This window comes from Syzygium oleosum, unplaced genomic scaffold, assembly GCF_021117445.2.
Source record: "Syzygium oleosum isolate NSW1041296 unplaced genomic scaffold, Sole_v2.1 Sole_v2.17, whole genome shotgun sequence".
NCBI classification, from domain to species: Eukaryota; Viridiplantae; Streptophyta; class Magnoliopsida; order Myrtales; family Myrtaceae; genus Syzygium; species Syzygium oleosum.
In genome coordinates, this window is record NW_026607501.1 from 839,951 (window position 1) to 867,814 (window position 27,864).

The window sequence follows — 27,864 nt, forward strand, 5'->3', positions numbered from 1 at the left end:
TGGACATCGGGGACGACGCGATGGCCCGCGAGCCGGGTCGGAAGTCGTCGAGAGGGAGTGGTTCGCCGAGGCTGTTCATCAAGGAGATGGTGATGAGGGACTTCAAGTCCTACGCCGGCGAGCAGCGCAATGGCCCTTTTCACAAGGTAGGTGAGGGTTTCGAGGTCTCTCACTGCGGAATTTGTTGCCGTTAGCCTGAATTTCTTGTTCTTGTGGCGAAGAGAAACGGGAGTTTCGCCTCGCACATGTTGGTGAAAGTTCAGATTTTGAGAAATTCCCATGTTATTCGTTTGACAAAGAGGTGAAGAGGTTTGCGGCTCGCGAACACGACTATTGAGTTCTGGGTGTTGTGAATTTTTCAGAGCTTTTCGGCTGTAATCGGACCGAACGGGAGCGGGAAGAGCAATGTGATAGATGCTATGATGTTCGTGTTCGGGAAGAGAGCAAAGCAGGTATGTTTGCAGATGCATGCTCTTCAAAGCTAAATTTTATCAAGCTGTTCAGAAACCATACTGCGAAAGTGATTTTGCGTTTGCGGGAATCTGGGCTTGTCTCTGCAGATGAGGCTCAACAAGGTTTCGGAGCTTATCCATAACTCGGCTAATCACCAGAATCTTGACAGTGCTGGCGTTTCCATTCACTTTCAGGAAATTGTGGACTTGGTAATAAGGACTTGCATCTCTTAACGATATCTGCCCTTGCCATGTTTGATATCCAATAGAGATTGCAGGATAAAATTGTTAAGTCTTTATCTGTTACTCAGACACCCTTCACTTCTGAATAGCACTACAAATAAGTAGGCTAAATAGTTGTATGGGGCTAGTATCTGTTTCTTGATATTCCTCTGTTTCTCTCAAGCAACTGGGATACATATAAGCGGACATTCTTCGCACCCATCACTGACGATAAGAGATGAGTAATTAGAGCCTGATTTTGTTGCAGAGTCACAGTGTTCAAATGTTTTTGATATGATCATTTTCCAAAACTCCAGGATGACGGTGGATATGAAGCTCTTCCTGGAAGCGATTTTGAAATAAGCCGGGTTGCACTGCGAGACAACTCCTCCAAGTACTACATTAATAACTGATTGAGTAACTTCACTGAGGTCACTAAATTATTGAGAGGTGATGGATTTTCTTTGTGAAGATGGGACGCCCATGATGGGCTAACCCAGCCCATGAAAGAAAATAACTGCACTTGGCAGTTATTGTCTAGAAACAAAAGTGAGAACACACGTAAGAGTGTGTGTGGGTTACGTTTTCATTATCAGAAAACTTATTCTCACTAAAGGACAAAGAAGAAGGGGCTTTGTTCAATAATTCAAGGATTGTTCTCTCTCTCGAGGCTGTGATAAGTGCATTTAATCTGTGGTAAAGAGGTATGTTCGTTTACGTGATATACTTTGAACGATCAGTGATTCAAGTATAGAATGGGCACGTTTTTCCGCAATTTTTGTATTATGTTTAGGAATCTGTTTCCAACATTGGTATCAGGGCAATGTGTTCTTGTTTCCTGATCGTTTATGTCGCGACCTAAAATTTCTCAGGCTAATGGATTATTAAGACTAAGCCTAACTCGGGCCCTCCCAAGCCCTACCAATTCGCAACTTAAGGTTTAAGTTTTTAACATGCAAAAGTTTTCATGCTTGGAGTCGCCACTAATCTATTTGTGGTAGGTCGATTAGAAACCTAAATAAAACATAGGGAGATATGTTTTATTCCTACGAACCAGAGATTCTAAGCTCGGGGACTTGGTTACGCTAGATCTAGTCTAACGCCCTTTCGGTACCTTTTCTTTTCAAAAATATTTATGCAGGCAGTCTGGATCCATTTTATTACCTAATCACTAACATGTGAGGTGTTCATGCGGGTGCGCAACCATTAATGAAACACCCAATAATGCAAAGCAATAAATAAATTGCAAGATAGGGACTTACCTCAAAGCAACGAAAGCATCTGCGATGTTAGTTAGAAAATCACATCAACAACCCTAATATGATTTCTAATTAACACGCAAATCACACGATATTTTTTGGAGTTTTCGCTTATTTAATGAAAAAAACTAAACTATATGCAATGCATAATGCTAGTCTAACATGACACACGACATACAATTACCTTTAAATGGATTATTCTAATATGGCACACAAATGAACCTAGACATGCAATTTCTAATGACACGCGTGCAATGATACATGGCAAGGTATGAATGACGTGATAAGATGACATGCGACATAGCATATGTGAATGACGTAGCAAGAAGACACGCAACGTGGCACGTAGCAATGACATGGCAGTGATAATGCAAGCATGATGCAATTAATCTATATGACATGCGCATGATACCTTTTTGTATTTTTCATTGAAATTCGAAATTATAAAATGATAAAAATTCATTATCTAGTGCAAGATATTATCCAATTCATTTTAGGAATTAAACTAGGCCAAAATCCTAATTTAAATCGGAATGTTATCCTTACTAGATAAACCCTAACCTAGCATGCAATCTATCTAGAAAAATTTACCTTGATACTATCTAATATTTTTGGGATTTTTAAACAGAGAATCGAATCAAATCAAACCAAAGATCAAGCCAAAATCAAAAATAGCATTCAATCACCCAAGATATCATCCATATTCATTTAAATTTGGAAAATAAATTGACAAATCGTATCTCGGGCATGAGGATCGGATTGGCCAATTCTTTGCGCAACCGCGAATCATATCTCGGGCGAGAGATCGGATTGACGATTTCCGTGCGATCGCGAGTCATATTTCGGGCATGAAATCGGACTGTCGATCATATGCACGTTGTGAAATTAGGAAATAATTCCTAATTTAAAGCTACTCGGGAATTTCATGGATATGGCAGTATCACTCAAAGATTCACACAAAATTGTAATATTGTAAACAAGGAAACAATATACTCGAAAGTCAAATTAAATGAGCTTTTTACCTAATTCGAATATTTCCTTTCCAAGTTTGAATGTCTCGGGATCAGCGGACGGTGGCAGATCGGACTGGTGATGGATCACAAGCGACTCGTCTCGATGGTGATTCGCAGACTCCCTGTGGCGGCGGAGGGCTCGCGGTGAAGAGGCAAACAACAACAATGATGAGCAATTCGGCAGAGGTATCACCAAGTTGGACTTTGCCTGGACGTAGTATGTTGACTCCGTCAACAATAAGCCAGCCTTGGGTGAACCTGCAAAATCAGAGAAGACCGAACCAAACGTAAAAGTTCAGTCTCGGTTGGGTTCGCGGCAAGGACAGCATCAAGTGAGGGCGAAACAGCTCGTGGACAGCGAATCCTCGTCGGAACAAAGTAGGAGCCACGTCACCGGGGCCAAGACAGGAAGTAGGTCGTGGCAATCGTCACGGGACAGGGAACTTCGACAACGTGACTCGTCGGTTTAGCACATGCAGTAGGGACATCGAGGGCCAAAGGTTGAAGCGGCTCCTCCTTCTTGTCGTCGTCGAAGGTGGGTACAGTAGCGACAACTTCTTCACGGACTGCCACCGACTTAGTTGAATGACGCAGCGATGAGCGGAAGAGCAACCACGAGGAGGACCGAGAGCAGCAAGAAACAGCGTCTGGTCGTGGAGCTCTCGGTCATGATCGTAGAAACACACGCCCGAGGAAGAAGATAAATCTTCTCTCTCTTCTCTCTTGTCTCTTCTTCCTGTGTTTCTCGTGTGTGATCAGACCCAAAGAAAAGCCCCCTATTCTTGCCCGTAGGAGGTCCTTTTTATAGGTGAGAGGGCCTAGGGTTTTCAGAGAAAGATAACCTCTTGGGATATTAGAGATATATTATGCTTTGGCTTCTTCCCCGTATTTTCTTTTTCTGATCCTAGCATACAGTGTACTTGCCTTCTTTGAGACTAGAGAATATGGCCAAATATATATTCTTCCCTGCACGTGATCAAATTTCTTTCTGTCCGCACTACCGAAAGACGTGAAGGCCTCCATGATACTGTCCAATATATATGCCCCCATGCTGACCAAATTCCCTATGCTTCTTTCCCTCTTTTGTTATTTTCTTTATATTGTTTCCCCTTTGCACGAAGGAAACCAAATCTACTGATCCTCCTCCCTCTTCCTTGCAAATCCACGTGCCCTCATTGAAGATATATTAAGATCAAGTATATATCACCACGTGCAACCTTGTCCCTTACCGAATATTTCCACCCCATCCTGTCCAAATTCCAGCTTTGTCCACTTTTTCACGTGAATATTGTTATCTTGCGCCCAAAGATTTTCATGATATTTTCTCAATATTTCCTAATCCAATGTGCCATACGCGCAACGCACATGTCAATCTTGACCACTTGAGGGCATAACGAGTTGGGCCAAATCTTTAATTCACACGGGCTTGATCCAATTAATTCCATTGGGTTCAGAACCTCTGTACTTGAGTCCATTAACTCCAGTTCAATTAAATTTTGTTAAGCCCATCCGCCACCAGTCCGATGCAAATGCAACTACTTAATAAATGTTCTTCAAACAAAATGCTATGTAATTTAACTTTAATATTTTTGTTAGGGACTAAAATTTAATCCCTAATTTTCTATGTAACTAATCACTAAATGGTTAGTCAAAATTTAAGTGTCAACAGCTGCCCCTCTTTAAATGTGAGCTCGAAGAGGTTGCATTCAAAGACTAGATGATACCTAAATTTTGTCTATGCAAATGCAATGAATGTTATTTTTGTGGGAGTATGAGTCCCATTTTGAAATGCAGTATATCATGATGCATGTTAACATGAATAAAACATACCTGAAGTTACTTACCTGACAAGAGTGGTAGCGTAATTTGAGGCATGACTCTGATCCTATAGGTTGTTTGGCAAATGTTTGGGCTCAGTCCCAAAAGTATTGCCTGATGAACGCTGATGGACTTCGGTGACCTGTAATTCAATTAGGACACACAAAGGGTAGTTCGAATTACCTGGATATCGTCTGGGGTAATCGAAGATGGTGATCAATAGACACCTGGATATTGTCTGAGGTGTCTAGAGATCAAAGAATGGAAGACTACTTCGAATATCTGGATATCGTCTGAGATACTCGAAACGGACCTTCCGCTGAATGCCTGGATATCGTCAGAGGCATCCAGTGATAACCTAGCGAAACGGAATTTATCCCACCTTTTGTCGAAATACCCGGATATCATCAGAGGTACTCGAGAAAATTATTCATTAGGAACCTGGATATCATCAGAGGTGCCTAATGCGGGGCTTTCTCCAATTTGCTAGAAAGGGGGCTTAACAAGGTGCCTAGTTATCATCTGAGGTACCTGAAAAGTGATTCAACAAATTGGAATACATTCCTACTTTTAACGAAATACCTGGATATCGTCAGAGGTATTCGGAAAGAGTCAACTGCTAAACACCTGGATATCGTCAGAGGTGTTTAAGAAGGAACTTTCCAAATTGTTTGAAAGGTGTGCCTAACGAAATATCTAGTCATCATCTGAGATATTTGAAAGGACTTGATCGATAAATACCTGGATATCGTCTGAGGTATTTAACGATTTGGCGAGCAGAGGGGCTAGCCCGAATGCTCGAAGATTCCTTGACAAAGTACCTGGATATCATCAGAGGTACCTGAAAAGGCTTGATCAATAGATACCTGGATATCGTCAGAAGCATCTAGAGACCGCAACAAAATGATCAAATATGGGGCTTGACGATTACTCGAACAGGTTAGGGATACCTGGATAGTCACAGGCATCCAAGAAATAGAGATATACTTACCTGGTGATATCTCTGACTCTTGAAGGTGTGTCTCCTGCTAGACACGATTTTAGGCAACATGTAATATGCATTCATGGACAATCAAGAACACATATACTCATGCACTATAAATTCAACCGATTTTCATGCATGACGATTTTGTCGAATCGGCATTGCCAAACTTCACTGGAGAGAATCATGATAAGACAATCCGAACTCACAAGTGAGTGTCTTGAAAATGTCAAATGAGGGACTTTCGGTCCGAAAGGGCTTTCACTCACTCTCATCGAAAAGTGGCTAATTTATGAAAATCACTCTATCTCACCATCATCATGTCGACAAGGGTCCGAGTATTCTCGCAAGCGGTACAACCTTACCAATCCGAGAGGTCTTTGCTAGGACAGTAACGTGGGCTTGGTCAATGGCTTAGCAAAAGGGGACTCATTGAGTCAAGGCTATTGAAAGAAAATACTACGCAATCGTCTCCGGGTTTACAAGTCAAGAACCCTGCAAAATGAGATAGAAATGGACTTGCTCGCACTTCTTCGAGCTAAGCTTATAAACATCTGAATCCTACATTAGTTCAAGTGCCCTAATCTGAAGAGACTTTACAAGGGACGTAACGTAGGCTAGGCTCATGAGTTGAGAAATGAATGGATCATTAGGCTCAAAATGTGTATAATTGGGGTGAGAGTTGGTGATCATCTCAGCATTATCACCGGTCCTCTTTTCCGCCAGGGATTGTCTTCTCGGTAGATGCTCCATTGGCCTCGAGAGCTTATCACTTGATTCCTTAAGACTGTGCATGACTTTGACACATCTTAACATTTTCTACTCAAAAAGTTCTCTCCTTTTCCTTCATTTTTTTTTTCTTCTTTTTTTTTTTTTTTTTTTTTTCATGGGCATTGGCCTTGCTTTTACCAGGAACACTGCTTTTTCTCGCCCCTTTTTTTTTACTTTGACACTTGACATACGTTGTTTACAATGTAAACATTGGCCAACTATACTCTGAGTGAATGGCTCACCATTTGGACTCTCGGGATTTCTGTCTTCTATCGACGTTCGGATATGCTTGCTTAGACAATGATGACTTTTGCCTTGCCCCGGTGTGGGGATTATCACCAACCTCGGGTTTAAGAAATGAATTTGCAGGCTCAATTGGGCTTAGCAAAAGGTAAAGTGTGTATAGGATAGAGAAAGAAATGCTCTTCGTCATCCTAAGGCACTTGAACTTTGTGTGAATTCATCTGAAAAAGCAACACTCGAAGATTGATGTAAGTGAGAGCAAGACAATTTCTATTCATTTTTTCACCTTATAATGCTGACTTACCTCCAGTTTGCCCCGATGTGGGGTGGTTCTTGACAGGGGTAATTTGAAAGAATTTCTCCAAGTGTTTAGGCTCAAAGTGGCGAAACAATGGATAACCTGTGGTGTTTGTGATAGAGAAATGAACCGCCTTTCGTCACTTCGGTTGCCGTACCTTTTGCGAGATAACCCTTTACCTTGCAGATATGGAATTTTTCCACTCAACTCATTGGGGATTAGTGCATGGGACTGTGTATAGGATAGGGCTTGCCTTTCATCATCCCAATGTACCTCATTCAACACATTCAATTCATTCCACATGAGTTATCAGATTGTCCAAATAGATTCCCCTTTTGAAATCGATGATGCAGACCAAAATAACCATGCAGAATTTAAAGCCAATGCACACATCTTAACTTGAAATTGATTGAAACCATTTATTCATCAGTGAAATGTTTGCAATTTAGAATATAAAACCAAACACTTGCAAACTTTTGCTGCAAAATGTTAGATTTTATCAAGGGTAATACATCTTCACAGCATCAGAATTAACAGGATTGGAGAACTCACGACCATCCATTTCTGCGAGAATCGGGGCACCTCCGGAAGCACCTTTTTAACCACATATGGACCAATGTAGTTTGGGGCAAATTTACCCCAGAAGGAAAGACGGCGCGTACCTTCCTTAGGACTAGGTCATTTACCTCGAAGTGTCTTGGACGCACCTTTTGGTTGAAGGATCTAGCTATCCTCTGCTGATAGGTTTGACCGTGGCAAATGGCTTTCAATCGTTTCTCATCAATCAGGTTCAACTGATCATGCCTTTGTTGCATCCATTCTGCCTCAGACAACTCCACCTGAGACAAGACTCGCAGGGAAGGGATCTCTACTTCGACGGGCAGGACTGCTTCCATACCATATACTAAGGAAAAAGGGGTTGCCCCGACAGAGGTTCGGATGGAAGTCCGATACGCCATTAGTGCAAATGGCAACCTTTCATGCCAGTCACGATAGCTTTCAGCCGTTTTGGCCAGGATCTTCTTGATGTTCTTGTTAGCGGCTTCAACTGCTCCATTCATCTGTGGACGATAAGGAGATGAATTCAAGTGCCGGATCTTGAACTCGTTGAACAACTGATCTATGAACTTGTTGTTCAAATTTGTCCCATTGTCGGTGACAATAGCCTCGGGGACACCATAACGAGCGACTATATCTCGCCTGATGAATCTTACAACATTCCTTGCAGTGACGTTCACATAAGATGCCGCCTCAATCCACTTGGAGAAATAATCAATCGCGACCAAGATAAATCGGTGTCCATTTGATGCCTTGGGATTAATTGGGCCAATCACATCAATGCCCCACATTGAAAAGGGCCATGGCTCAGACAACTGATGTAGTTCTGTCGGGGGAACATTTATTTTATCCCCATGAACCTGACAGCGATGACATCTTCGAACATGTTGGATACAGTCACTTTCAAGACTGAGCCAATAATAACCCAACCTCATGATCTTCTTAGCTAGCATGTGGCCATTCATGTGTGGACCACATATCCCCTCGTGTATTTCTTGCATGATTCTGGTAGCTTCAGCCGCATCCACACACCTCAGCAGGATCGAATTGTAGGATCTTTTGTATAGCTTTTCACCACTGACAAAGAATTTTGAAGCCATTTTCATTATGTACTTCCTATCGGCAGGGGTGCTTCCCTCGGGAAATTCTTGTCTCTGGATATAACTCATGATATCGTAATACCATGGCTTTTCGTCAGGTTCTTCGGTCACAATCATACAGTAGGCCGGTTTTGTCAGGACTTCGATCTTCAAGGGTTCTACCTCTAATCCACCAGTCACTTGCAGCATGGATGATAATGTAGCTAGTGCGTCAGCGAACTGATTATGGGACCTCGACAAGTACTCAAAAGAGATATCCTCGAATTCCTCTATAATTTCTTCAAGGTATTCATGGTACGGCACTAGTTTGGTGTCTCTCGTCTTCCATTCTCCTACAGTTTGAAGAATAATTAGAGCGGAATCACCAAACACTTTCAACTTGGTTATCCCCATTTCCACTGCGGCTTGGAGTCCGAGGATGCAAGCTTCGTACTCGGCTATGTTGTTGGTACAGGGGAATACCAACTTTGCTGCTACTGGATAATGTTGCCCATCTGGGGATATTAAAACTGCCCCAGTGCCGGAACCAGCCAAGTTTACAGCTCCATCGAAAAACATGGTCCATGCGTCTTCTTTTATTACCAGAATGCGATCTTCTGGAGAATATCTATCATCATCAGGGATTCCAGGATTTTCGGCTAACACATCAGCAATTACTCGGCCTTTAACTGACTTCTGTGGCATCGTCTGGACATCAAACTCTGAAATTAAAATCTGCCATTTGGCTAACTTCCCTACCAAAGCCGGTTGATCAAGTAAATACTTGATGGGATCGTTCTCAGTCACAAGCAAAGTCTGATGATGCAGTGTATATTGTCGCAGCCTATGGAGCACCCATACTAGTGCAACGCAAGTCTTCTCGGCTTCAGGATAATTCAACTCCGAAATGGTGAACTTCTTACTTAGGTAATAAATGGCTCGCTCTTTTCCATCTTCAGGATTTTTCTGGGCTAACATCGCACCTAGAGACTCGCTATGAATCGTGAGGTAAAGGATCAAAGGCTGGCTCGGCATTGGTGGGACTAGCACTGGTGGTTTCATCAGGTACTGTTTTAATTCGTTAAACGCTTCCCGACAATCATCGTCCCATTCTACTTGAGCATTCTTCCTTAGAAGTTTGAAGAATGGCTTAGCAGTTTCGGAGAGCTGAGAAATAAAACGGGCTATGTAGTTCAATTTACCCAGGAGGCTTCGCACTTCTTTCATGGTCGATGGAGGTTGTAACTCACATATAGCCTTCACTTTGGAGGGGTCAACTTCAATACCCTTACTGCTTACTATGAACCCGAGTAATTTGCCCGAGGTTGCTCCAAACATGCACTTCGTTGGGTTAAGACGAAGCTTAAACTCACGAAGTCTCTCGAATAATTTCTTCAAGGTATCGACGTGACTCTTCCCGGACTGAGACTTGGCGATCATGTCATCGACATAGACCTCGATTTCCTTATGCATCATATCATGGAAAAGTGTCACCATTGCCCGTTGATATGTTGCCCCGGCATTTTTAAGGCCGAAGGGCATGACCTTATAGTGGAATGTTCCCCATGGAGTGATGAACGCTGTTTTCTCCTTATCATCGTCTTTCATTTTTATCTGATTATAACCCGAGAAACCATCCATGAAGGAAAACAGCTCGAATCCAGCAGTACTGTCCACTAAAACGTCTATATGTGGCAATGGGAAATCGTCTTTAGGGCTGGCCTTGTTTAGATCGCGATAGTCGATGCAAACCCGAACTCGGCCATCTTTCTTCATGACTGGCACGATGTTGGCCACCCAACTGGGGTATCGGGTGACTTCAATAAACCCTACTTTCAAAAGTTTCATGACCTCCTCCTCTATCTTCTTCGAAAGTTCAGGTTTGGTTCTTCGCAGCTTCTGTTTCTTGGGCGGCATGTCCGGATTAGTAGGTAGACTATGCTCCACAATAGAAGGGTCTAAACCTGGCATATCGGTATACGACCAGGCAAAGATATCCTGGTAATCTTTCAGCAGTTGGACCAAGCGTTTCGATTCACCTTCGGGAAGGGTTGCCCCTATCTTCACCTCTTTGGGTTCTCTGGAATCACTCAAGTTGACAGTGATAGTTTGGTCTACCGTTAGGACTTTAGGTCTTTCATGATGCTCTAGATCGCGCTGAAGGTCCGAGGAATCTTCGAGTTCATTGATGTCATCGAGATCAGGCTCGGTGGCACATAATTCATCAGATTGGACCGTTTCCATACCCTCACGTGTCACAAGATTGCCCCTGAAACATAAAGTAGGAGGTTCAGAAGGACAAACAGGGCTAAACAGTGTATTTTTATTTCTTTTGATTTTTTTTTTTTTTCGAAATTCTTTTCAAAAAAGTTTTAACACGAGGAAGCATGAAGAAGCCCAGGCCTCAGAATTCTCCTTGGACTATATTTTTATCGGTTGGATATCATCACCGGGCTGATTTGATGTACCTCAACATGCCCTCAAAAATGAAAATAACTTGTAATTTCATTGATTATCACCAAATGAATTACATTTATTGGAATGGAAATTGCAACAATCAAGTCCTAGAAATGAAAAGTCCTGAAAAGCAGCTCCCGAGACGGGGCAAGTCCTAGAAAGCAGTAAAAATTCCCACGCAGGGGAGTGTGCGAAAAAAGTAAAGGTGTTACTCTTGCGGGCCAGTGCCCATTCTCTCCAATGGTCCTTCCTCGATAGCTCCAATGAAGAAATCATCGAACAAGGCAGTGATTCCATCCATTGCATCATCAGGATCTTCTGTCATTAGAGGTGTTGGATCATCCATACCTCCCCATCCATCCGGGACTATGTCACAGGGGTCAACATAGAAGCTCGGGGGCGCCGAGTATTTCACATAATAATCGAACTTGCCGCTCGGTTGCCCCAAAGTGTCGATCACCTCCTTCTCTTCATGCATCATTCTTGCAGGGCCTGGGAATGTGGCGCGGATGTGTGGAAGCAACCTACCACGCCCAAGCTCTCCGTTATTTTGGGTAATTCCACGCCCACGTTCTTCAACATTCGGCTCTTCTTCGGACCGCTGTCTATTCTGCCCATCTCCTCGACCTCGACCTCGACCACGTCCACGTCCACGTCCACATCCCCCATTATTTGGCTCGCTTGACCCCTGGTACCCCAACCCAGTAGTGTGGGGCCTCCGAGAGACTTTCACCGGTTGGCGGATACCTTGACCATTCCTACCAAGGCCTTCACCTGGAGTAAAGCCATGGGACACCATTACTCTGCCAACCATGACTGCAGCATTTGACACCTCAGGTATGGGCGGTGATGATCCTCTTGACGCATGTATGGTTGATACAAGCTCGAGCGACTGATAGCTCGATTCTATTTTGCAATCCGGCTCAACATAGGGGATAGCCGTTGCATGGTAAATTGGATGCTCTTCTTCACCGTGGACTGTGACTAACTTTCTCTCCACAACGAACTTCACCTTCTGATGTAAACTGGATGGCACAGCTCCGGCAGTATGAATCCATGGACGACCCAGCAGAAAATTGAATGCAGTGGGAATGTCCATAACTTGAAATAGGATGTTGAACATTGTTGGTCCTATTTGTATATCAAGGTGGATCTCTCCCATCACTTCTTTCTTTGTTCCGTCAAAGGCTCGCACGGAGGTCTTCGCAGAATTTATCCTAGAAGGATCTATCTTGAGGCGGTGTAAAGTCGCCAAAGGACAAATGTTCAAGGCTGATCCGTTGTCAATGAGTACCCGGGCTACATGCGAGGCCTTGTATTTGACAGAAATGTAAAGTGCCTTGGTATGCCCCCTCCCTTCCAGAGGGAACTCTTCATCTGAAAAGGCTATGAGGTCCTTGAGGAGTATAGAACCTACAAATTCCTCCAATTTGTCATGATCGATCGTCTCTGGCACGTGGACTTCACTTAACACCTTCATTAAGGCCTTCTGATGCTTGACAGATGTCTGGAGTAGTTCAAGCAGAGAGATTTGTGCGGGCATCTTGCGCAATTGTTCAACTATGTTGTATTCGCTAGCCTTAATCACAGCTAGAAACTCCTTGGCTTCTTCATCAGTAACAGGTTTTGCAGGTTGGGCATTAGCTTGGCCATAGGTACGCCCAGATCTGGTAACCAAGTCGACATCGAGATTGTAGGACCAAGGGACTGCCTTATTATCACTGTACTCATATGGTTGAGGTATCTCGATCACTATTCCTTCATCAGTTGTAGGCATGCTTACTACGATCTCTTCATCACCAGACGCGTCTTCAAGCGGAGGCATGTCTTTAGGCAGAGGGTCGAGCTTGTCCTTCCCGGTGTTCAATGTAGCAAACTCCTCGTCCCAATTAATAACCACTTCGGAGATTGTGGAGACGATGCCAGTGTGATTGGCATAGACAATCATTCCGGCTTCTACCATTTCAGAGATTCTTTTCTTCATGATAGCCCGGGGAAGGACCTCATTACTCGGGTAATAACCGGCTTTCACCAACTCACCGTAGACGTCGGCGGTGTACACCTTGACATTCTTGATTCGACTAGCATCAAAACTAAATATGGCATTCACATTGCCCGCATGATCAGGGAGCGGGTTGCTCTGAACATTCGGCTTAGTGGGTTGAAAGGAAAATGCCTTTGTGTCAAGCAAGTTCTGGATCCGATGCTTGAGAGTGATACAGTCATTAGTTGAATGCCCCACTTCACCCATATGATAATCACATTTCTTGGACGGATCGTAGTTATAGAACTGCTCGGGGTTGGGCCTCTTTGGCTCAGTGGTAAGCAAACCTTTCTTCCGGAGGACCACCAGCACTTGAGACAACGACCCGGGGAGGGGGGTGAATTGCCTCTTGTTGTTCCTCCTCTGAGAGGGTTGACGACCCGTGCTATGTTGTTGAGTTTCTGCTACTTGGATTGCTGGGACAAGGTTAGCATTCCGTCGGCCCGTTTGGGTATAAGTCGCATTCACTTCAAGTGCCGGTTCCTTCTCCTTCCTTGCACCAAATCTTTTGGTCGAGGAAGATGGCTCCACAAACCACCCATCTTTCAGCCCTATCTCAATCTGTTCGCCTATGGGGATGAGTTGATTGAAGTTGTCAGCCGGAGTGGCTACCATCCGATTACGGTACTCGAACGGGAGAGTTTTAATGAACATCCTCTTCAATTCACTGTCTATAGGTTCCGGGATAACCTGAGCGGCTATATTTCTCCATCTGATAGCATAATCTTTGAACGACTCAGTCTTTTTCATCTGAGCACGCTCGAGGTCATCGCGGGTGGGAATGATGTCCGTTATGAACCTGTACTGCTTTAGAAATGCTTCACTAACTTCCTTCCAGGTTTTGAAGCCATTTATCTTCTTCATGAGATACCAATTCAAGGCAGGACCCATCAGACTTGCTTGAAATGCATGAATCATCAGGAGTTCATTTTCAACGTACGGGGTCATTTGTACGTGATATAGCTGCAGGTGGGCCTTTGGGCAGGAGGTGCCATTGTACTTGTCAAAATCTGGCATCTTGAACTTCTTCGGGATTTTGATCTGTGAGTAAAGAGATAAGTCAATTGAGGGTGAATCATGTGAGCCTTCCAGTTGCTTCACTCTCTCTTCAAGCTTGTTGACCCGTTCATTAGGTTTGTCCTTATTGACGATAATCTGGACGGGGTCATCTACTAAATCAGGAAGATCGTCATCTTCCTCACTATCGGCATTCTTTCCACCTTTCTGCTTTGGGGCTGATGCCTCAGGGGATGCAGGAATGGGAGTCAGTCGAAAGGCTTTAATCTCGGCAGACATCTGTTGCATTGCAGTGAGGACTTGCTTCATTTGGTCCTCAATGCCAACGACACGATCTCGTAAGTCAGTTTGATCGGCCATTCTAGTTCTTGACCGTGTACGAATAGGCGATCGTGATCGGTCCGTAATTACCTGATTTCACGGATAAAACAGGCATACATAAGTGTCAAGAAGAATCACACGCCGATCCATGACATTGGTCTAACCGCTTTGATTAAAAATGACCTCTTTATTGAAATGACGAAATTTTTTACAACGACTGTAACTTGAAATCACTTAAAGAAAAATGCAAAAACAAATGACTCAATTCCTAAACAACGAATCTAGAAAGAAAAATATCTTAAAAGACACGAGCCATTTCATTTGGCTTGATCAATATACAACTGGGATGTGATTTCCAAACGTAATCGCTTATTCTCCTTGGCCAAGTGTGTAACTTGCTCTTGTAACTTCTCAGCTTTTCTCTTGAGACATCTTTTCTCAGCACGGTTGGTGATCTTCTCAGGCACCATTGGTATCTTTGGGAGTAAATTATCTGGAATCTTGTGTCGTCGAATGTATTCAGCCGTAGCATAATACTTTCTTTCTTTACCCTCTAATTCTTTTTCGGGCCATATGAGCATTTGTGGATGGCACATATCCCACAGCGACTTGATTAAAGAAATGTTATCCTCATGGTCGAGGTCTCCGTCGGTGAAGTCGACTCGAATTGAATCAGCTTGCTTCAAAGCTGGGGGAAGCTCTTGCACCACTTGATACTGGCGAGTCACCCTAGTTGGGTAATATTCCATTGCCCCAGTGAATCCCAGTAAAGGGATTGGGCCAACACGTCCACATGTGAGTCTGGCCTCACGAACTTGGAACCATTTAGCATGCCATAGGAAACATTTGGACTTTGGATTTTTAAAGAAAGCCAGCCAATTGGAATAATGATAATCCGGTGCATGTTTTTGTTTATTCTCAAATCTCATGATAGGGTGATCAGAGTTGCTAACTTCACGTATAATCATTAGACCACCAAACCCTTTTAAGTGGGATAAGAACCAAATTTGCAAAAGTTCAGGAGAAGCACGAAAGATTTTGTCTCCATTTTCTTTAAATCGAGAAAGGGAAAGAAAAGTTTCTGCCAGGAGGGCATTAACAAAGTTCATTCCCCCACACACTTGTCCCACTAACTTAGCAATCAAAGGATTAATAGCATTCTTGCAGTGAGGGAAAAGTATAAACCCAAAGAAAGCTAGTAGGAAAATCCTTCTCATTTGAAATGAAGTGCCATTTTGAAAACATTCATCAAGAAATGAAAATGGGCAAGTATTGCGGTGACCTTTTAAAATTTTTCTTATCTTTTCTTCCTTGATTCTCAGAAAATCAGATAAAATTGAGACAGGATTTATTCCAATAGGTGGACTAATTAATTCTAATTCCAAAGGTTTTCCAATGGCAATGCTATATTCTTCCAAGGTCGGAGTGAGCTCATGCTTACCGAAGATGAAAGTAGTCGTCTCTGGACACCAACAATGGGCAAGTGCTTGAATGAGGCCGCCATGAATGTTGATACGCAACAGAGGGAGGAGTCGGCCAATTGTTAATTCCACGAACTCACGACCAGCTCGGTCTAGCTTGTCCCACCACGCGTTGAGTTCCTTCTTGGGAGGAAGAATAAGTCGAATGTCGGAATTTCCCATTGTATATTGACCAAGACTTGCGATCAACCTAATGTCATGGACCGACAAAACAATACGATAAAGTAAATAAATTGCGAAGAAAAAGCTCAAAGGACTTACTTTACCAATAACCGGATGGCAATCACATAGACATACGCATGCTACGTGGCTCGATTTCTACTCTAGAAAGCTTAACAAAGTGGAGCCACGGGGATGATCGGACTAGCCGCGGGCATGCGGACTAAGTCGGGTCCTCGTAACTCCGGCATCGTCAAAGAGCCGACCCATGTCGCGGGCATGCGGACCGGGGTGGTAATCTCTTTGACATCAAGAAAGAAATATCGGGATTGAGATGGGCAACTCGTACCGCGGGCGGACGGTCGGAGTGGTATCCATCTCAATACCATCCTAGGTGATCCTATGCGGCCCAGGTCCGGCGACAGGTTGTGTGTGCTAGAGTGTAGTGAAGATGCATAGGCATGCACAACAGTTCATATGCAAACAGCGCTTCAATATCAAAATTGAAACATCCAATCTCAACACCTCCCTGCAAGAAAATGGTTAACAAACACTCCACCCCTTATAACTCCCATTCTGCAAAAACATTTAACACCTTAAAATGTTAGGGACGTACCTGGGATCCTCGCTGCCAAACAAAATATTTTTTTTTTGAAAAGAAAAACTGGCCTAAGTCCACTAAGAGTTTTAACTCAATTCCCCAGCGGAGTCGCCAAGCTGTCGCGACCTAAAATTTCTCAGGCTAATGGATTATTAAGACTAAGCCTAACTCGGGCCCTCCCAAGCCCTACCAATTCGTAACTTAAGGTTTAAGTTTTTTAACATGCAAAAGTTTTCATGCTTGGAGTCGCCACTAATCTATTTGTGGTAGGTCGATTAGAAACCTAAATAAAACATAGGGAGATATGTTTTATTCCTACGAACCAGAGATTCTAAGCTCAGGGACTTGGTTACGCTAGATCTAGTCTAACGCCCTTTCGGTACCTTTTCTTTTCAAAAATATTTATGCAGGCAGTCTGTATCCATTTTATTACCTAATCACTAACATGTGAGGTGTTCATGCGGGTGCGCAAACCACCAATGAAACACCCAATAATGCAAAGCAATAAATAAATTGCAAGATAGGGACTTACCTCAAAGCAACGAAAGCATCTGCGATGTTAGTTAGAAAATCACATCAACAACCCTAATATGATTTCTAATTAACACGCAAATCACACGATATTTTTTGGAGTTTTCGCTTATTTAATGAAAAAAACTAAACTATATGCAATGCATAATGCTAGTCTAACATGACACACGACATACAATTACCTTTAAATGGATTATTCTAATATGGCACACAAATGAACCTAGACATGCAATTTCTAATGACACGCGTGCAATGATACATGGCAAGGTATGAATGACGTGATAAGATGACATGCGACATAGCATATGTGAATGACGTAGCAAGAAGACACGCAACGTGGCACGTAGCAATGACATGGCAGTGATAATGCAAGCATGATGCAATTAATCTATATGACATGCGCATGATACCTTTTTGTATTTTTCATTGAAATTCGAAATTATAAAATGATAAAAATTCATTATCTAGTGCAAGATATTATCCAATTCATTTTAGGAATTAAACTAGGCCAAAATCCTAATTTAAATCGGAATGTTATCCTTACTAGATAAACCCTAACCTAGCATGCAATCTATCTAGAAAAATTTACCTTGATACTATCTAATATTTTTGGGATTTTTAAACAGAGAATCGAATCAAATCAAACCAAAGATCAAGCCAAAATCAAAAATAGCATTCAATCACCCAAGATATCATCCATATCCATTTAAATTTGGAAAATAAATTGACAAATCGTATCTCGGGCATGAGGATCGGATTGGCCAATTCTTTGCGCAACCGCGAATCGTATCTCGGGCGAGAGATCGGATTGACGATTTCCGTGCGATCGCGAGTCATATTTCGGGCATGAAATCGGACTGTCGATCATATGCACGTTGTGAAATTAGGAAATAATTCCTAATTTAAAGCTACTCGGGAATTTCATGGATATGGCAGTATCACTCAAAGATTCACACAAAATTGTAATATTGTAAACAAGGAAACAATATACTCGAAAGTCAAATTAAATGAGCTTTTTACCTAATTCGAATATTTCCTTTCCAAGTTTGAATGTCTCGGGATCAGCGGACGGTGGCAGATCGGACTGGTGATGGATCACAAGCGACTCGTCTCGATGGTGATTCGCAGACTCCCTGTGGCGGCGGAGGGCTCGCGATGAAGAGGCAAACAACAACAATGATGAGCAATTCGGCAGAGGTATCACCAAGTTGGACTTTGCCTGGACGTAGTATGTTGACTCCGTCAACAATAAGCCAGCCTTGGGTGAACCTGCAAAATCAGAGAAGACCGAACCAAACGTAAAAGTTCAGTCTCGGTTGGGCTCGCGGCAAGGACAGCATCAAGTGAGGGCGAAACAGCTCGTGGACAGCGAATCCTCGTCGGAACAAAGTAGGAGCCACGTCACCGGGGCCAAGACAGGAAGTAGGTCGTGGCAATCGTCACGGGACAGGGAACTTCGACAACGTGACTCGTCGGTTTAGCACATGCAGTAGGGACATCGAGGGCCAAAGGTTGAAGCGGCTCCTCCTTCTTGTCGTCGTCGAAGGTGGGTACAGCAGCGACAACTTCTTCACGGACTGCCACCGACTTAGTTGAATGACGCAGCGATGAGCGGAAGAGCAACCACGAGGAGGACCGAGAGCAGCAAGAAACAGCGTCTGGTCGTGGAGCTCTCGGTCATGATCGTAGAAACACACGCCCGAGGAAGAAGATAAATCTTCTCTCTCTTCTCTCTTGTCTCTTCTTCCTGTGTTTCTCGTGTGTGATCAGACCCCCCCCCCCCTATTCTTGCCCGTAGGAGGTCCTTTTTATAGGTGAGAGGGCCTAGGGTTTTCAGAGAAAGATAACCTCTTGGGATATTTGAGATATATTATGCTTTGGCTTCTTCCCCGTATTTTCTTTTTCTGATCCTAGCATACACTGTACTTGCCTTCTTTGAGACTAGAGAATATGGCCAAATATATATTCTTCCCTGCACGTGATCAAATTTCTTTCTGTCCGCACTACCGAAAGACGTGAAGGCCTCCATGATACTGTCCAATATATATGCCCCCATGCTGACCAAATTCCCTATGCTTCTTTCCCTCTTTTGTTATTTTCTTTATATTGTTTCCCCTTTGCACGAAGGAAACCAAATCTACTGATCCTCCTCCCTCTTCCTTGCAAATCCACGTGCCCTCATTGAAGATATATTAAGATCAAGTATATATCACCACGTGCAACCTTGTCCCTTACCGAATATTTCCACCCCATCCTGTCCAAATTCCAGCTTTGTCCACTTTTTCACGTGAATATTGTTATCTTGCGCCCAAAGATTTTCATGATATTTTCTCAATATTTCCTAATCCAATGTGCCATACGCGCAACGCACATGTCAATCTTGACCACTTGAGGGCATAACGAGTTGGGCCAAATCTTTAATTCACACGGGCTTGATCCAATTAATTCCATTGGGTTCAGAACCTCTGTACTTGAGTCCATTAACTCCAGTTCAATTAAATTTTGTTAAGCCCATCCGCCACCAGTCCGATGCAAATGCAACTACTTAATAAATGTTCTTCAAACAAAATGCTATGTAATTTAACTTTAATATTTTTGTTAGGGACTAAAATTTAATCCCTAATTTTCTATGTAACTAATCACTAAATGGTTAGTCAAAATTTGAGTGTCAACAGTTTAATATGCTTATAACACGGAGTATTGGCCGGAATTCGTGAAACGGGGCCGACGAACGCTCGGGTACGAAAAACCGACACCCGGCCGTACTGTTCGAGGTCATTTCTCGATTTCCGTGCGTCAAAATATTTTTTGAAAGTGTAGGGTCGTAGTGCTCGTCGAGACGAGCAAAACGACGGGTGGCACGCCGCCGGGGGAGGCCGGACGCGCCTCCACGCGCCGCCGCAAGCGGCGGCTGCGCCGGCACGTGCACAGCGGTTGCCGCGCACACGTGCAACGGACGCGCCCTTCGTGTGCGTCTGCGTGGCTGACGTCACGCTGATGTCAGCCACTCCGGTTGATTTGGACCCGGTCCGGAAGCCCGATCCGACCCGTGACCCGACCCATGTGACCCATTGACTTGACCCGGTCATCCGTTCCGTTGACCGGCGTTGACTGAGTTGACCATCGTTGACCGGCGTTGACCACCGAAAAAAAAAAAAAAAGTTGCGTGGAAGCTTGATTTGGAGCGTTTTTTCGGTGGCAATATGTGCATATTGGAATGTCTATTGTGATGTTCAATGGATTATATGTTAATCCTTTATTGTTCTGCATTTGTTGCAGGAACAAAGGCGTACCATTGATACACACCTATAGTCGTGAGGATGGATGAACAAATGAATACTCTTGCGAAGTTAAAAGCTGATTTAGCTGCCTATCGGTGGGATGGATGTCACATGGAAATGCACATTATGAAGGTTAACAAGATAATACGGGATATCATCTCGAATGGATACCATATGTTGGATTCAAAAAAGATTGATGCCCTAAGAACCACTCTTCCGTATGAGTGGAAAATGCTGATTGATGATTTGTGGAAGGGTCTGGAGATAATATTTTTTGAGGATGGTGGATGGGATGACGGGAGTGATCCATGGATTCCAGAATACAAACAGTTTGATGTGGATTTTCTAAAGGAATTCATAAGGATTAGGGCGAAGAAGACGTCAACTCTTGGGATGAACTCATCCTGGCGCAAAATAAATGCGTCATGGGGAAAACCAAAGGGATTTCCGACGGTCTTTTCACGGCTACCCGATACGACCATCGATCTTTCAAAGGGTTTTGACAATGAAGTTTTTCTTAAGTCTTTTCCTAATTCTTAGGATAGTTAGGAATCGTTGACTTCTATGTTATTTTAGTTCGGTTTAAGATATCCTAGGTGGATATTTCTGTTCACATTGATGTTCATGTTTCTTTTCTATGCTAGTTTCGTTCCTAATGTAAATAGTACTTAGTGATTGAATGTTGATGGATATTTATTATTGTGAATAGTTTATGGTACTATTTTATTATGATATCTGTCTTATTAGAATAAGGTGGTTGAGTGGGAGTTCTAAAAGTTTTAGTAACTTTAAAGAACGTAATTTTACCTTAATGATTACATTAACGGTAATTTCACATTAGGATTTTTGATGATGATTGGGAACATAGTGAACTTTCGAATCTAAAGCCTATGTGAAATTATTCATTAATATAATCAGTTTGTGTAAAATTGATGCATAAATGAGTGGCATTAATAATTCGTGCGTATATATCTGAAATGTTCAGATACCATGGCTTCAGCATCAAAGAATATAGTTGCTGAACTGAACAAAGGAGAGAAGCTTAACGGTGATAATTATGAAATTTGACATATGAAAATCCAATATGTGCTGGAAGAGCAAGAGGCTCTTGAAGCTCTTCACCAACTTATGGAAGAACCTGAGGATGGGAACACTGCACAGCATAAGAGAGATAGGGATGCATTTGCTGTATGGAAAAGGAAGAACTCGATTGCTCGCATCACGTTGCTGAGTAGCATGGAGAATGATATCATGCGAGAGTTCAGGCGTTTTGAGAATGCCAAAAAGATGTGGGAAGCATTAGCAGCGAGATTTGGTTATACATCGGTGACCAAGCTGAGACAGCTCACTATAAGGTTTGACTCGTATAAGAAGCCTCATGGTCAGTCCATGAAACAATACCTGAGAAAGATGTCGAACATGATCGCTGAGCTGAAAGATGCTGGACACATTCTGACTAATGAACAGCAAGTGCAAGCAGTGATCCGTTCCTTGCCTCAAAGCTGGGAGCACATGAAGGTGCACCTGACCCATAATGAGAATATCAAGACCTTTGAAGATGCCATGCGCCATCTTGAGTTAGAAGAGGATCGCCTCTTGGCGGCGAAACCAGAAACCAACATCTATTATGCTGGTTCTAGCTCACATGGGGCTTCGAGCTCCAAGCGCAAGCGCGTCGAAAGGTTTATGAAGTGGAAAGGCAAGGGAGCAAGTTCTTCGGGTAAGAAACCAAAATTTAATCAACATGACAAAGGAAAACGTTCTTTTGTTAAGAAGATGTCGAGGGTGAAATGCTACAACTGTAGCAAGAAGGGCCACTTCGCTCGCGATTGCGGCGAGCCAAAGAAGGTAAACTCCCCTTGCATTCTTGAGAACTTTGTCTATGTGTCAAGCTCTGTAATTTTAACTGAGTCTAATCCTTTGTGGACCGTAGATTCGGGAGCAACAGACCATGTAACGAAGGACAGAGATGCCTTCGTGGAGTTCCGACGGGTTCCGACCGGAACGAAATGGATCTATGTAGGGAACAACTCCAAAGTAGAAGTTAAAGGAATTGGCACCTGCCAGTTGATGATGCGTGGTGGACGCACATTGTTCCTACATGATGTATTATATGCTCCGGAGATTCGTCGAAATTTAGTGTCTGTGTTAGTGTTGGTTAAGCTTGGTTTTAATTTGAACTTCCATAACAATGGTGTAGACTTGTATTTAGGTACGAGTTATTATGGTTGTGGTTATTTTCTAGATGGTTTTATTGTACTGGATGTTGATTCTGTAAATGTCAATGTTAGTTATTCCCACTTCACGTCTTCTACTTCGTGTGATAATGATGTGAACGTATGTCATGCTAGGCTTGGCCATATAGGCCAATAACGAATGAATAGATTAGCCAAAGAAGGCTTAATGGGCAATATTGAAAAAGTCGACTTGCCCACTTGTGAACACTGCCTAGCTGGGAAAACAACAAGGAAACCATTTGGAAAAGGAACAAGAGCTGAATTTCCTTTGCAGTTAATCCATTCTGACATTTGTGGTCCAATGAATGTGAGGGCTAGACATGGGGCTATTTATTTTATCACATTTATTGATGATTATACTCGATTCGGATATGTCTATTTGATTTCTCATAAATCTGAGGCTTTTAGTTGCTTCAAGATATTTATGAACTTGGTGGAAAATCAATTAGATAAGAAAATAAAAGTATTGAGATCCGATCGAGGTCGAGAATATTTATATGATGAGTTCAGAAATTTGTGTGATGAAAAGGGAATAGAAAGGCAGTTGTCTATTCCCTATACTCTTCAACAAAATGGTGTTGCAGAAAGGAGAAACAGAACCCTACTAGAAATGGTTAGGTCCATGATGGCGCAGGCTAACTTACCTATCACCTTTTGAGGTGACGCTTTATTAACTGCTGCCTACATACTTAATCGTGTCCCTTCTAAATCAGTTATTTCCACTCCGTATGAGTTATGAACAAGTAGAAAATCCGATTTGAGTTTTCTAAAACCTTGGGGCTGTGCCGCTTATACACATGAATCTTCTCATAAGTATGGGAAATTAGGTCCTAGAGGTAAGAAGAGTATCTTTATAAGGTATTCGGAAACCTCAAAAGGATATGTATTTATAGGTGAGCAAGAAAGTGGGAGTATAACTGAATTTGAATCACGAGATGTCACATTCTTAGAGAATGAGTTTCCTAAGAAGGGCGAAATAGGTGAAAACTACTCACTATTTGAAACCTTGGATCCTAATAGTAAAATCGATAAAGTTCGTCCAAGTGGAAGCAATGTGAGAAATGAGGAATTGAATTCGACTCAATCTCAATTGTAACCTTTTGATGAGACGATTCCGTCATTATCTAATCCAAGTGGGACCATAATGGAGAATGATATACCACGTGTACAATCTCGCATACGGCGAACAAGTCGCAAAAGTATTCCCCGACGACGTTTTGAAATTGAAGGGGAAACTTTCATGATCGCTCTACAAAATGAAGACGAGCCAAGGAATGTAAATGAGGCTCTAAATTGCCCTAACAAAGAAAAATGGATGATTGCAATGAAAGAAGAAATGGAGTCAATGAAGTCAAACCGTGTTTGGGAACTGGTTGATCTTCCAGAAGGACGCAAAGCTATTGGGAATAAATGGGTTCTCAAAATAAAACGCAAATCCGATGGCTCAATAGAAAGATATAAGGCTCGCCTAGTGGCGAAAGGGTATAATCAACAGGAAGGAATTGATTATGAAGAAACTTTCTCTCCTGTAGTGAGATTTACCTCAATTCGCCTTATTCTGGCAATAGTGACAAGCATGGATCTTGAATTACATCAAATGGATGTAAAGACCGCTTTTCTAAATGGAGAATTAGAAGAAGAAATTTACATGGAGCAGCCAGTAGGCTTCATTGTGAAAGGCCAAGAACAAAAAGTATGTCGACTTCTAAGATCGATATATGGCCTTAAGCAGTCTTCGACTTCTAAGATCGTTTTCATAATGCCATAGTGGCGTTTGATTTTACAATGATTGATGAAGATCATTGTGTGTATATCAAAAGATCCAAAGATCAATTTGTGATTTTATCATTGTATGTTGATGATATACTGATTGCCGGAAGCAATATGGAGTTGGTTAATACTATTAAGAGTTGGTTATCGTCCAATTTTGAGATGAAAGATATGGGTGAGGCTGCATATATTCTTGGAGTTAAAATTTCAAGAGATCGTTCCAAGAGATTATTGTCTCTTTCGCAAGAGACTTATATAAATAAAGTTCTTGAACGATTTTGTATGCAAGACTGTAAACCCATGGATACTCCTATTGCAAAAGGTGAAGGATTGAGCCATAGGTTGTGTCCTAAGACTCCACAAGAGAAGGAACAAATGAAACGTGTTCCTTATGCTAGTGCTATTGGAAGTTTAATGTACGCTATGATGTGTACAAGACCTGACATATGTTTTGCAGTTGGGATGGTAAGTAGGTACCAATCCAATCCAGGTCAAGCACATTGGAAAGCCGTAAAAAGAATCATGAGGTATCTAAAGGGTACTGCTAATTATTCACTGAGTTATCAAGGCAAGGATCTGCGACTTGAAGGCTACTCAGATGCTGATTGGGGAGGAGATTTAGATGAAAGGAAATCTACCTCTGGTTTTGTTTACTTACTGAATAATGGCGCCATATCTTGGAGCAGTAAGAAACAAACATGTATAGCATTGTCCACGATGGAAGCTGAGTTCGTGGCGTTGTCAGGAGCAGTACAAGAAGGTGTTTGGCTTAAGAGATTTTTGGATCATTTAGGTGTTGCTAAGAATGCTGAAAACTCATTGTTAGTCAATAGTGATAGTCAAGCAGCGATAGCATACACCAAGGATCCGAAATATCATGGCAAGACCAAACATATAGATACAAAGTATAACTTTGTCAAGGATATGGTTGCACGAAAAGATGTGAACTTGTAGTACATATCTACGCATAGAATGATAGCAGATCCTATGACGAAGCCAATTCCAAGAGATGTTTTCTATGGTCATGTAAAATCTCTGAGACTGCGTAGAAAGTGATGTACTGAATATTGTATTTTTCCCTGAGTGTTCATATTTAATGAAGTTGCTCTCTCATTATTAATGCCTATGAATTTATTTAATATTTATGCATCTCAATGCTTAGTGCATTATATCGAGAAAGTATGTCTGACAGATGAGATTAGCCCACTTACACGGGTAATCGCCTCTATTTACTGTGCGATAAATAGAGATGAGATAATTTTTTTTTAAGCTTATTATCTGGGTGATAATTGAGAGCTCAAGCTTAAATTACAAGTGTTGCCTTAACTGAATATTAAGATGAGGACACAATATTTACTATGTCCGAAAGTAAAATAGCCCACATATTTTACTTTATCTGTCTTTAATGCCAGATGTGAGTTCTAATGGATTCTTTAGGAGAGTAGATACGTGAACTCAAGTTTAGATATTGAGTATGTCTGAACTATCATCTGTATGGTATTGAATGTAAAGACATACGCTCCATGGGAAAGGAGTTAATACTGTAATACGTATTTCATACTACGTATGCATGAGACGACCGATAAGAGTGGCAAAAGTTCTTGATCTCAACTTTATGCCGTGTGAGACTCTTGAGGATACAGAGTTCCTCATTTAGTACCCTCACGACTCTGACTTATTCTCAAAGTTTTTATTTAGTGTTCGCTATCTTAGGGTGTTGCCAATGGTCATGAATGATTCGATCTAATGGGGCATTTCTAGAAAAGCGTGCTGGACTGAAATAGAGAGGTTTAAGAAAAGAGGAAGATCAATTTATTTATGATGTCACATTCTATGTTTGTATTCACAGGTCGACCAATTATGATTTTAAGTAAATCATAGTTGTGAATACAATATACGAGATACTAAAAGAGATCAAAGGGGATATAAATGTGACTGATTGATCTAGGGGACTACATACTATATCTACTCGGAAAACGTTGTACCCAATTTTGAGCTGCTATGTATTCCTAACAGATGCATCGCAACGAGCTCTCGAAGTATGCTGGTCGCACGGATTATTTGCTAGTATGAATATTGCAAAGAAGAGAGAGTTAATGTTTAGCCCACCATGTGCGAGTGGGAGATGATGGATTTTCTTTGTGAAGATGGGCCGCCCATGATGGGCTAACCCAGCCCATGAAAGAAAATAACTGCACTTGGCAGTTATTGTCTAGAAACAAAAGTGAGAACACACGTAAGAGTGTGTGTGGGTTACATTTTCATTATCAGAAAACTCATTCTCACTAAAGGACAAAGAAGAAGGGGCTTTGTTCAACAATTCAAGGATTGTTCTCTCTCTCGAGGCTGTGATAAGTGCATTTAATCTGTGGCAAAGAGGTATGTTCGTTTACGTGATATACTTCGAACGATCAGTGATTCAAGTATAGAATGGGCACGTTTTTCCGCAATTTTTGTATTATGTTTAGGAATCTGTTTCCAACAAGAGGGAAAGGAGTGGACTTGGACAACAACCGTTTCTTGATTCTTCAGGTCAATCCCGTCTCAAAATCTTGCGGTTGAGCTTAATGCAAAACGGAACTGACTTCAGAGTTGCTGTGATCAGGGTGAAGTCGAGCAGATTTCCTTAATGAAGCCGAAGGCCCAAGGACCCCATGATGAAGGTTTTCTTGAGTATCTTGAAGACATTATTGGAACCAACAAATACATCGAGAAATTAGATGAATTAGTCAAAGAGTGAGTACTTCATCTCGGAACTTGAATGACAACATAAGATAAAGAGCAGTCTAATGATCTTACATTTTACGGTTTTCCATACGGTGTGTTTTTCTAGTTGTGCTTTTGTTCATAGGTGTGAATGTGCTTGCCTTATATTTGATAGGAAAGTAGTATCTTCAAAGATGGGAAAATAGACTATAATATGTGGCTTTGTGCAGAGGTATAGCAAGAGTCGGTGCCTATAACATCTGAAGTTGCACATTCAGGATGGTGCAGGTTTCCATTTGTATACAGTGGAATACATTGGATGTGCCACCGTTACCTGACTTATGCCTCTATCCTTTATTTGCTGGATATGTTGGGTCACTCATCTGTTTCCCATCGCATCTAGATTGCACAATGAGTAACGTTTAGACTGACAATGACACACACAATGACCAACATTGCAGGCTGGAGTCGCTGAATGAGAAGAGATCTGGTGTAGTGCAAATGGTGAAGCTGGCTGAGAAAGAAAGAGATAGCCTGGAGGTATGACAATATATTTTGGACATC

At 42.2% G+C, this 27,864-nt stretch overlaps 1 protein-coding gene and 1 pseudogene across 1 annotated transcript; one reads left to right on the forward strand and one right to left on the reverse strand.

The window, feature by feature from the left end:
• The window catches only part of LOC115688722 (structural maintenance of chromosomes protein 4-like), a 34,524-nt pseudogene continuing 6,660 nt past the window's right edge, over positions 1–27,864 (forward strand).
• LOC115664569 (uncharacterized) lies at positions 14,847–16,177 on the reverse strand. The gene has a single exon (XM_030587723.2). The coding sequence runs from the start codon at positions 16,175–16,177 to the stop codon at positions 14,852–14,854; it is 1,326 nt and encodes a 441-aa protein (XP_030443583.2). The 3' UTR covers positions 14,847–14,851.